The 12,117-nt window shown below is 39.2% G+C and overlaps 1 protein-coding gene across 8 annotated transcripts in view; it reads right to left on the bottom strand.

The window, feature by feature from the left end:
- Nucleotides 1-12,117, bottom strand: part of fam131bb (family with sequence similarity 131 member Bb) — a 29,206-nt gene that overhangs the window by 7,851 nt on the left and 9,238 nt on the right. For 2 of the 8 annotated variants that reach the window (XM_041987899.1, XM_041987896.1), the window contains 3 exons: nucleotides 5,510-5,547; nucleotides 1,401-1,436; nucleotides 898-1,000 (listed from right to left, as the gene is read on the bottom strand). In XM_041987899.1, coding sequence (XP_041843833.1) covers nucleotides 898-994 — 97 coding nt within the window. In that variant the 5' untranslated portion in view covers nucleotides 995-1,000; nucleotides 1,401-1,436; nucleotides 5,510-5,547. The remainder of the gene's footprint in view (nucleotides 1-897; nucleotides 1,001-1,400; nucleotides 1,437-5,509; nucleotides 5,548-12,117) is intronic. The other 6 variants (XM_041987900.1, XM_041987898.1, XM_041987904.1 and 3 more) reach the window with 4 other exon arrangements.

Below are 12,117 nucleotides of genomic sequence, written 5' to 3'. Positions count from 1 at the left end.
TAATGAGTCATCACCTGGTCACAATACATGGAAGAGAGGAGGCAGCTGATGTGTCTTGTCTGACACCAGTGCATCATGGGATGGAATAGGTTAATTGGGGTGAGACGGCTGTGTTTTGTGAGTAATGAGCGGTTGGCTTGTTGACATGATAGCTTTTTCACACCTCTGCTACGCTGCACTGGGTAAGCAGAAAGCTGCTCTTTCTCTGTGTTTGTCTGAGATCTTGATTCAACGCTGCTGAACATACATTCTTTAAAAAAGATATTCATTTCCTGCTGTCATGCTAACACCAGCTCATATCGGCTTTGCTCCATATTTCATGTGAGCAACATATGATGACAATAAGTAAATCCTCTCTAGTTTGATTCTCTCTGATGGTGGCGCATGGGAATGAGATTTATGAATAAATTATTGGACAAAATAGCACCACACCACACAGTATAGCAGCTGCACTTCACTACACTGTACTGTAATATCCACATAAACTGCAAAACAGCTGGAGAAAACCAAAAAAAAAAAAAAAAAACACTGCACTAAAAGAAAGCACTTCACTACACTGCACTCGGTATTTAAACACAGCACTTTACACAGTTAAAACATCCATACTAATTAGAACATCACAGTTTCACAACCACTTAACATAAAGAAACTCCACTTCCCACTCACCTTTCCTCAGAGCAACAAGCTGTATGACGATGCATAGTGTGTGTGATTGTTGTGTTTTTTAAGCTTAATTCATTCCATCAATGACTCGCGAGGAGCCATTGACAACTGATATCTCAGTGTGGAGAGGAAGTGATGCAGGGGAACCCATTTAGGGTACCATGTAGACTCCAGCGCCCGCTGAGGACGGAGCCAACATGGGGTCGTTTTACCAGAATCAGCACAGACACACACCTGACACACCTGACAGAGAAGACTTAGCCAAAGCTCCAATGCCATAGGCGTTTGAGTTCCTCTTGAGCCGAGGCAGAATTGATGTGGTGTCTTCCATAGACAGCTGAAGGGAGAGAAGAGAAAGGAATGGAGGAGAGGGCAAGGGGAGCGTGGAAAATAGGGAAGCATTGATGGTGTGACAGGGGCACACAAAGACATTGACACAGTGTGTGTTAAAGACAGGGGTGAGTGGAGAGAAGAAGTGATGAAGATGTTGGGTTAATACAAAAGACAAACGCTGTATTACCCAAAATCCAAGTAACTTTGTGCTTTTTAAAAAAAATCTGGCTATGTTTGCTACCGTGCACCACTATGATAAACCGCAAGATCAGTTGTAAAGCTGGAGAGGGGGAGTATCAGGGAGAGAGAGCTGAGAGCTACAGGGTGATGTAAATAAGAACAGATCAAACTAATAGATAGGGAGAGAAACTTAGTAGATGGAGGAATGATGCTACAACACTTACATTGATTCCTTCCCATGAAAATTCTGAACGTCCATGCTGAGGAAGAGAAATAGGAGGAGGGAGGGATGGGGAAAAGAAGGAGCAAGAAAGAGTGAGAGAGTGACAGGAAAGGCAGAACATTGACATGCAATGGGGGAGGGGAGGAGGGGACACAGAGTTGATTGCACATCACACATGCAGATGAAGAGGAAAAAATTAAGAGATGGGAGCGTGAAAAAAGAGAGACGGATACACAGGAATTTCCAGGAACAAAGAGTAAAGGGCCAGAATGACAGGGAGGAGGGAGGGGATTAAACAGGGATCAGTTCATATTTGCTTAGTTATGTTTAGCAGAGTGAATACGCTACGGTTAAATGAGTTTCCTCTTCGGTTACATGTGCTGCCAAGAACACTGAAATCCGGCGGAAAAACTGTGTGTGTTTGTGTGTGTGTGTGTGTGTTTGAGAGAGATGTCAAAGCTGTGCTGAACTGTATCTGATGCTGCAGACAGACAGGGGACTGAGGCTAACCGGAGGAGAGGAAGAGTGTGTGTTTATGTGTGTGTATGTCTGTAGTCAGATGATGAGGACAAAGCAGATAAGCAGAAGCTTCAGCTACACCATTTCCCTCTATCCCTGACACTATGACACTAACTAGACTCGGGGCACAAGTGGGCCACTGGCTGTGCTGAAATGTTTTCACCTTCCTGTTGATGTACACAGACAAACAGTGTGGGCTGGGTAGAAATAACAAACACATATTTCCTTTCAAACTGTATCTTTATGTACAGAGCTAGATTATTTGTTTATTTACGGTTATTCTTAGACTCCATTTTTACATATTTGGATATGTGTGATGTGAAAAGCAGTTGTTCTCAAATCACTTTCTGTCACTTCAGATCAACTGTTCAGACAGATGATCTGAAATAACAGGAAGAGGCCAGTTTAGCCACTTTGATGTCCACAAGTGGTTTCCAGTGCCTCAAGTTTTGCATTCGGCCATATTCATCTTGGATTTTTTTTTTTAAATGAATGAGACAGAGAAGGTACTGATCTGACTTATATATATGCCCTTACCCTGCTTTTATTGATTTTACTCTAAATGTGACTATAATTTTAATCAATTAAATATGCTGTACAAAAGAAGACTTAACAGTTGTAGTTATGGCTTTAAACTCACTGGGAAAATATTTTCTTTTATGTCTCTTTTAATTTTATGTTGCATAATTAACTTTCCTTCTTGGGGTTAAAAATATATTGCATTTTATTTTCTAAAACAATTAATAAAGAAGTAGGGACATTCAGCATGTTTAAACAACAAGAAAAGACTTTTAAAACATTTACATGTTAGTCAGATGGAATCATACTTATTTCAACTTTAAGATTGTAAAATGGGATTAGGGGTTAAATTATACCTGCATGTATATGATCATCTAGACTCAAGCTGTCCTATATTGTCTGGGCCTGCTCCACAGTTCCCATTCAGTACACAGAAAAAGAAGAGTCCCCTAACAACAAAGAATATCAGCCAATAATACAGCCAAATTCCCAATAAAGCTGCTCTCATTTACATATTTTTTCTGATTCTTTTGGAAGACAGCTGAACACATACAAAATTGTGACTGAAGAACAGCCTCTCTGCTCTCATGTCTGTTTACTAGAACAAAAAGAAAGTAGTCCAAATAATCACCCAAGTTCAGCTCAGTATAGCTGTGCATATAGATACTATCTCACTGGCCTTGTTTATGCCTGACATTTATCTGAGCTTTGGGTGATCTGATAACAAGACAGCTCTAATAACTGATGTAAATATTTACAGCAGCCAATATCTGATCACTCTAACTACTGTTTGGGGTGGTCTGAGTAATATGTGGCCACAGTCTTTTGACAATGTGAATGCAAATAATTTGTGGGCCATATTGGCCTGATTCCTACAAATGATGTTCAATCTACTGCTATTACTAACCATTCATTTTGCATACTGCTGTTTAACAAGTAAAAATTAAGCACTTTAAAGGGAGTGAATGTGCAGTCTATGTGTCCATGGGTCATGTCACATGACACATATAAATATGTCAAAGCAGATGGTTAAGATTTGACTTAGAGGTAATTTAGGGTTCCACTGTAGAGCTATGCAGGTTGCTTGAAAAACTGAGCATGAAGGAATCTTGCAACTGGTCTTTGCAAATATAAATAACGTGTTAATTTGCATACATAGTGGGAAAGTGGGATCAGATTACAAGCAGTCACTTAGGATGGAGGTGGGTAGACCTAAAGGCTCACCTAAGACAATTTAAAATTCTTTAAACTTGGGTTAAGGACTTTCGAAGGTCTATTCCCTGACAGCTCATATTTCAACTGCAATGAACCAGAGGTGACACAAGGCACTGGGTGAAGGGTTTTACAACCAAAAACAGACTCCAACAGTCCAGTATACAAACCTGACCAAGCTGGACTAAATCCTTTGTTCCAAAGATGATGTGTTTCTAAGATGTAAACAGTAGAAAACTGAAAAACCTCTTATACAGCACAGTGCTCAGTATGCCATGGTTAGGTTTACAGGAGTTTAATGTGTGTTAAGGGGCTACTGTGAACGGCACTGTAATCTCACATTAAGGAGGTTCCTGCTCAAATCACTTGCAGCCCTTTCTGTGTGGAGTTTTAATGTTCTCCTTGCCTCTGCAATGGTTTTCTCCAACATTAGAAAGAGGAGCTTAGGTTAGATGAGGATTCTTAACTAACCACAGGTGTGAATGTGGTTATCTGAGTCTCTGTGATGGACTGCCAACATCATCAGGTTGTGCTGCACCAGTCTTTCCCCTAACCTCTGCAATACCGACCAGGATAAAATTGAAAATGAATGTATATTTGTTAAGAGCACATTGAGTTTTGGGGTATCTCTTCATCTATATTGATGTCTTTAGATTTATTTAGATGTATCACTTTATTAAACAAATTTAAAAAGCAGTATTTTTTACAGTTATTGTAGTAGTTATTGTATTATCCACAGTTTAATTAGAACTGTAAGATCATTTAAGTGAATTTCTGTGTCTCAAAATTTTGGACAAAAACAGAGTCACAATACGAGTAAATGTACTTTGTTAATCATCACCATGGACCACAGACTAAAAGGTAAAGATAGTTAATCTGGTGCCAAGTGACAATAACAAGACAAAGAGAGCAATTATCAGGGAAGTGTTTGCTCTCTCCATCAACTACAAGCAACATGTCTCCAGATAGTTCTTGTTAATCAATATCAAACTCTTCTTGTCTTTCTTGTAATTCTATTCTTTTCTTTCACCTTCTCCCTCCCAAGTTTTTGATTCTCCTTGTTCCCCTTCCTGAGCATGAGTGGATGAGATGAAAGATTTAACACACTCGAGTTGTTTAGCTGGGCCCCTTAAAGCAGCTTTACCATTTCTTCCCCACCCCGACAGGGCTGATATATACGGGGTGTGTGTGTGTGACTGCTTCTTCTTTCCGAAGGGCAACCTGGACCACGATGCATAAATAAATGATGCGATCAGTCCACAGTGCATTTGGTGGAAGAGTAAAGGTCTCTACACTTTAGTTCAAAATGGTTTCTTCTCATGTGTCTTATCTCAGAGGGATCGGTTTGAGAGCAAAGAATCAGCATCGGAGAAGAAGAGAGAGGGGGAGAAGAAAGAAGGGTACACAATAATAATGAAGTGTAAGTGGCTGGTAAGAGAGAGAGAGAGAGAGAGAGAGAGAGAGAGAGACAGAGAGAGACTCTGCTGTTCTGCTTTGAAACTGCTTTGCACAGCGACTTTGTCAGATGGATAACAAGCAACAGAGATCCTAACAACAGCAACAAGCCAACCAATACAGCAGTTGTTTAGTCTTCCACCTACACCACCCCATCTTAGACAGGAAGGTGTAGCTGAAGTTAAGCCACATAAAGTGAGCTACTCTACTAGTCTACTAGCGTAAGCGCTGGCACAGTAAGTTACAGAGAGCTAGTGAGGTGAGCTGCTGTAGCTCACCCTGTAGCCGCCTGTGAATTTGCTTTAAGTCAGCAGCCATGTTGGTTCCTCAGGTGGGACAGGCAAGAGTCCACCATCCAAGGAAGTCAACAAGGCAGGTGAGCCAGAGAGATTGCTGGAGACTTACCTGCTCCCCATCCTTTTGGACTGGCACGCCATCTGCCGCTGGGAGTGAATTAAGGGGAGGTAGAACAAAAAGACATACAAAAGAGAGAAAAGAGAAAACTTCATTAATTTTCTACAATAAAATAGCTTCCAATGAGTATTAATACAACTTATCAACCCTTCACAAAGCTCTGGTAAATTTAATTGTTCTTACATTCCACCTCTCTTTCTATATTCTAATATTTTTCCCCAGCTCCAATCATCTGTCACTATCAAAGTCCCTATAAACCCAATTAATTTGGCTTTTTATTTAGCAAACTTTAATAGAGAAAAGAGGGAAACAAACACATTTATGTGCACAAAATGAATTCTTGCTTTTATTAAGAATAACTTAAATCATGCAAATTTCAAAGGTCATCTGGACTATAACAAAGTTAAACATACAGCAGTAAACACACTTACTGGGACAAAAATATCAAATTAATTTAAACAATGACACAAAATATTAGATTCCAACACGTGCTTGATCAGGATTGTAATCTAGTATTTGAAAATCTGGTTTTTATTATTTAAAGAAAAGACAAATATGGAAGACTGTAACACAAAATGCAATATATCTGCTTCTAAAATAAACACAAAAAATAAACAACAAATAAAAGTCAGTTTCTACAACACTCTTTTTAAAATAAACTCATAAATAATCATGCATTCAGTGAATCAAACCCAATTATAATGATTAATTATTGCTGGTAATATATTCTCTTTTTCAACAGTCATCAATTTCTAAATCAGGGTCTCCTGACTCCTATTTTCTGTGTTTTGTTAAATTGTTCATGGTAAATGAATCATAAATAAATCAAACTGGCATAAATACAAGAAATTAGCTACATTGATTTTTCTGCCCCAGCTCCTTTTGGTTCTTGGCTGCCATTTAAATTCTATTTTTCAGTGTTTCAGAGCTACTATTGTGCAACCCACCTCCTCCCACTTATCACCATTACCTCCTGGATAGTCAGGTAGATTCAACAGAGTTTCTATCAGCCACCTGCAGGTTTTCCCTCATCATCCCCAGTTCAGAGTCTAGTGTAAGAAAATTGCTGTAATACACTAAGGGCGAGTTTTTATGGTAACTGTCCTCCATGCCACGGGATATTTCTATTTCAAGATATTTCTAAGGGGAAGATCGAATATCTTAACAGTAGTTGCTTTTTATCTCTACAGTTACAATGATTTTACCTAAAATGTCCTAAAGAACTAAGTAAAACTGAAAACTATAATCACAAAAATATTTTCATAGTTGTATTTTGCTTACAAATAAATGATGAGACTAAATGGTGATCATACACAAGGCTGCTCATCCAGCACACATTAAATGGAACCCATCTTAAATACATGCATTGTGTTGGATAAATTATTATTAACATTAATATCCATCCTCACTCCTGGCTGTCCAAATCCTAATTAAAACATTGGTTTAATTAGAGAGTTTGTGCTCCTAATGGAGTTTAAACATGGCCTTGGTCTCTAGGTGCTCCCAGTATCAGAGGGTCTGTGCTCTATGTGTGTAACTCTCAGAGGGGTTCACACATCCATCAGCACTGTTTGGGTCTGTGCATGCATCTGTGTTTCCATGTGTGTTGCTGAGCCAGCCATGTTTCATTTCACACAGCTGCATTTGGAAACCACAAGCGACTCATCTGAAGCTAGGAGAAGCATAGACAGTCATTTGCTCTGGATGTCCAGCAATGTCTGTGACCCACTGACCCAGTGATTCAGAAACATCAACTCCACTCTGTCTGTATTGAGTACTCAGATATTGCCCTTCCCTCTGAACCCTGCTCAGTCACATCAGATCTCTGCAAGGGCAGGAGACAAGGGATAGGCTTTATTACAGAAATGGTCTGCCTTCACTTCGACATCTACAAGTAAGACCACTGTGTTTAATTTGTATATCGATTACAGTATTCACCCCCTGAATCTTCCCATTTCAGAATTATTTTTAGTTTTATTTTATTTATTTTTATTTTTTTTTTTATATTAGCTCAGTTTTTCCAACCCACTTTGTGATATTCTTCTAAAGTCAGTTCTGCATCTGATTCCCTTATTACCTGGGCATCTTCAGAGAAGGTGCAATGCATGTATAAATAGCTGTTCGGTTACACTTTACCAGGGCAATTGTGAGCTTATGTGTCAAGGTCATAGGGAGTGCAGCACAGCTCACAGGCTTAAACAGCTGGATTATAGCTTCAATTTCAAAATATTTTCTAAAAATATTTCCACACTGATAGAAACTGGTAAAAAAAATAAAGACTTAATTAAACTTCACTCCATTTGAAAACCAAGAGATGTCTTTTGTGTTGATGTGTTAGATCCATTAAGGCTTTGTTGGAAAAACTGTGTAGTGTTCAGTTTTTTAGTGTTAATGTAAAATGGTGATCTAATTGTACTTTTAGAATTTTTTATATTATATAGATATTTAAATATTAATGACTTTTTTAGCAGCTTTATGAACAATTATGCACTTTAAGGTAAAGATACTCTGCAGATACTTGTTTTATTCTCAGAGCTGCAAATGCACCTTCTTCCTTCTAAATATGAGAAATCTGTGTTACTGAAAATAAAACTGTGAAAATATCTAAATAAAGGCATGCCTTTGTATCAGTGCTTTCCCTTTTCACATTTATATTCAAGCACTGTTTCACATTTGGAAATGAACTTACACAACCTCAAAAGACAAAGCCAGGCATGTTTGAATGTTGGCTCTGTGCGTTGTGGTGTGTGGTGGTTACTTATTGGCTCTAATCGGTTAGACAGAAAGATATATCATATTCTGCTGGAGTGGAGGAGAGTGTCCCAGATTTCTCCCTCATCTGGGTTAAAAATCTGCCCTGCAAACAAAAACTATACATGAACATATGCATTTGGCTGCTGGCAGCATGTAGTGTAATGCACAGAGACTCACACTGCTCCCTCTCTTCTACTTTCGCGCTTTCACTGTCTCTCTCCTCTCCATCCTTCAGCCTCACTCAGCCAATTAGCAGATTAGCAGTCACTCTTTCCAAACATGAATCACAACATGGCTCAAGAGTTTGCTGGACTGCAGCAGTACAAACTACCACTGAGAAGCCCTGCAGCCTTCACACAGCAGTGGAACTGAAACATTAAGCAGTGTGTTTACCTAAATATATTATCTAACGTTTGTCAGCTTCTTCCTCATATAGGATCACATTAAAGTATAATTGTGAAGTGAGGCACAATGGTTTGTATGACTATACTGAGCTGTTGTATTTCTCAGAATATCTTTAAGATGATGGGTCAGTAGTCATTACACAGTGTTTCAGTGGTTCCTTTAGCTATGGCATCCTCTGCATGCCTGTCCTTTGATAGGTGATGCTATTGGACTCTCAGCAGCTCAGTAAGTGAACGTGTTATTCTGCTCCTGAGAAGGCAGGCAGGATTCCTTCTTTAGGAAACAACAACAGAGCACATGACTACAGCTCTGAGCCAGCTTCTCTTCCCCCGGCACTTTCCTTCCTCCCACGCACACACAGTGGTGCAGCACTGGATACCCCCTGCGGTCATAGGGGAGCCGGGCTTAGCTCAGGCGAGGAGAGGGAACGATGGACATTGTGGGAGGGAGGGCTGAGCGACTGAAGAGGAAAAAAATGAGGGAGCAAAGCGACCGTGTGTAACGAACAGCCAAAGATTTGTGGCGGCTGTACTGTCAACTCTGACTCTGGGTGTAGTGGCTTGACAGCTCCCACTGAAGTGGGAAGCATTGAGCTTCATCTGTCTTTTTTACTCCAAGCGCCCTGCAGCAATAACAGCAAGGAACCAGGGGGTTTGGTGCTTGTTTACCGTGACAGCTGCAGTAAGGCTGGTTGCCACGATGGGGTACCGGTTTGACTATCAGCCCTCTTGCAGTGCTATGTGTGCAGATGCTGGCTTAGTGAGCCACAGAGTTCAACAAAAACACAGCTGAGGTCCAGAACCCAGATGGTTAGGAGAGTTTGGAAGAGGAAAGTAAGCTAAGAGTGTCTCCAGACACAGTACACTCAAATGCACACTGTTGACTGTAATAATGAAAAAACTATAGCCAGCTATATGTTGGCACAAGTAGCTGCTGCCCAGCATTATGATTCCCATAAACATTTTACAGCCCTGCTAAATATATAATGGACACTGAGACCATGAAATACAGGGGAAAATAGATGCTATCATCCAAGTCTTTTCAAATGAATGATGAACATTTGCAGAAGGAAAATCAACCAGTTAAGTGCATCAGATTTGATAATTTGATGCAGAAAATATATATATATATATATATATATATATTTTGCTCTTTGATATCTAGGTATCTTGACTTCCTGTCTTTGAGAACATGGCCTTATTTTATCAGTGCTGAAGTAGTAAGTAGCAGCATAACACTGAAACATTCATTACTGGTCACACACTAATGGTTGTACACATCCACAAATGCATATAAGTACACACACAAACCCCTCCACTACACACAGATCAAATATTAGAGATAACATTTCTTCTTCACAGCATTATGTTTCAATTTCATAACTCACTCTGTGGCTGAGTCACAGTGTTTATAGAGTTCCTGCCATCATGTGCCCACACATTGGCCTCTTATTTCTCATCTGCCACATACACACACAAATGCAAAATTATACTTGCACACTATATACACATGCATTAAACAGTATTTCTACATACATGATCTCTACTAACAAGGAAAATCATAACAGTACGCATTAAAGAAATGGCAAAAAAGGGCATCAATCTGCAGTGAAAGACTTAACCTACTGTCATATGTTTAACAATGGAGTCCTTGAGATTGTCAGCGTATTGCTAGAGCACAGATGCACATATGCCAACACACTCTTAAAGGTAAGGGTCATCAGGTCCAACTGTGTGTTTGAGATACTACATCACTGAGTCATTCACCTTGAATGTGCTCCTGTGCACAAGGCTTTTCCAACCTGGAAAAGAGCCAATAAATCATCCTCTACCTATTCCATATTTTCCACTTTAGAGGCAACAACAAAATGGAAATGTGGGACAGACTGTCAGTTGTTGAGGGTGTGCAAAGGCATAGCATAGTGGGGGTGTTTGATTTTTTTATTTAATGGAAGGGAATCCCTCTCTATAGCACAGCTGTAAAAACAGCAGGACATCAGCAACTGTTTGGGTAACAGTGCTGCTTTTGCCACAGTCACACCCACATGTAATATGAATATGTTTTAGCAAGTGGGCTGTCCTTTAAGGGATAAGCTGAGGGTTATTCATAGGTCCATCCATCATGAACACATAATAAACATAAGCACACATAAACACAATCACTCAGGCTGAGTATTATTAGCTATAAGAAGAGAGTATGTGTATTTTATTGAAACTAAACAGAAAGGTTCTCAAATCTCATTGACTTTTCAAGTAGGGTTATGAAAACTAAATTAAACCCATTGTTTAGATTAGAGAACATTACTTTGATGGCATTTGAAAAATGTAATATCTACAAATATGTCCAGAAACACCCACACATACTGTACAGAACAGGCTTGTGGCACCTTTTAAACCTGTAAATTCTGTTTCTACAGTGGCTTCTTATGACAAGAACAGACATAAACACTCTGTTTGGATGGCACCATGAACGGGTGAGGATTGTGATGTTGTCCCACATTCTCACCTATAATTTCACCACTGCAGCCTGAACTATGAGTTACAGTCACACTGCTCACAATGCCCTAAATTAAACTGTGATTAATGTTTCAAGAGTCACGGGTGGAGCGCAGCCTGGTAAGTGGGTACAGGAAAATGCTTCTGATGTGCAGCTTTTAGTATAGTGATCACTAATAGAATTAACAACACCGCATTAGAAATGTGATCATCATAATGGTGCAATAACAGAATTACACCAACATCGTGTTTGCCTGTAGGATTTTACACAGCTAAGCATAATCTAAGCAGTGCACACTTACTGATTCATAAAGAAAATCTTAGTAAGTAATAATTTTGTTGATTTGATTGGGTTAAAAAGAATGTACACATCCAATCTACTGTACCTCAAAGCCTTCACTTCTCTGAGGGGGTGATGGATGGATGCAGGCATTCTGCATCACCCTACTGACTGCTTTTGCCTGACCCAGTAATGGTGATGAGAAATCAAGAAGTCTACACATTTTTTTTATTGCCACTACCATTACACATAACAGCTATTAATGTGCACTATAGTTAGTGAAATTCCACAATAACAGAAAGAGACCTGGTGAGTATATCCTCTGCCAAGGTCTATCTTGAAAATTTTAAGTGACATGGATCTGCACTAAAATGAAAAGTGTCCTCCTTGGCCCATGTAACACTTCATCCATCAGGTTTCTTGAAATTCAAACTCAGTTTGTATAATCTTATTGGTAGACTGAACAAATAAGACAAATAAGAAGTGTTTAATTCTGAAGAAAACCATAGGTTTTCACTTAAAAATGAAAGTTTTCATACTGGTATTGTCTGCTTTATATCAGTTTATCATTTGCTGCTTTTTAGTCTGGATGTTCTCATGTCTTTTTCGTGAAGATTTTTTTTGTTTAAAAACATTCAGACTGACTATTATACATAACTTAAAGA

This window comes from Melanotaenia boesemani, chromosome 6, assembly GCF_017639745.1.
Source record: "Melanotaenia boesemani isolate fMelBoe1 chromosome 6, fMelBoe1.pri, whole genome shotgun sequence".
Classification (NCBI taxonomy): domain Eukaryota; kingdom Metazoa; phylum Chordata; class Actinopteri; order Atheriniformes; family Melanotaeniidae; genus Melanotaenia; species Melanotaenia boesemani.
This window is presented reverse-complemented; position numbering and strand designations above follow the sequence as displayed.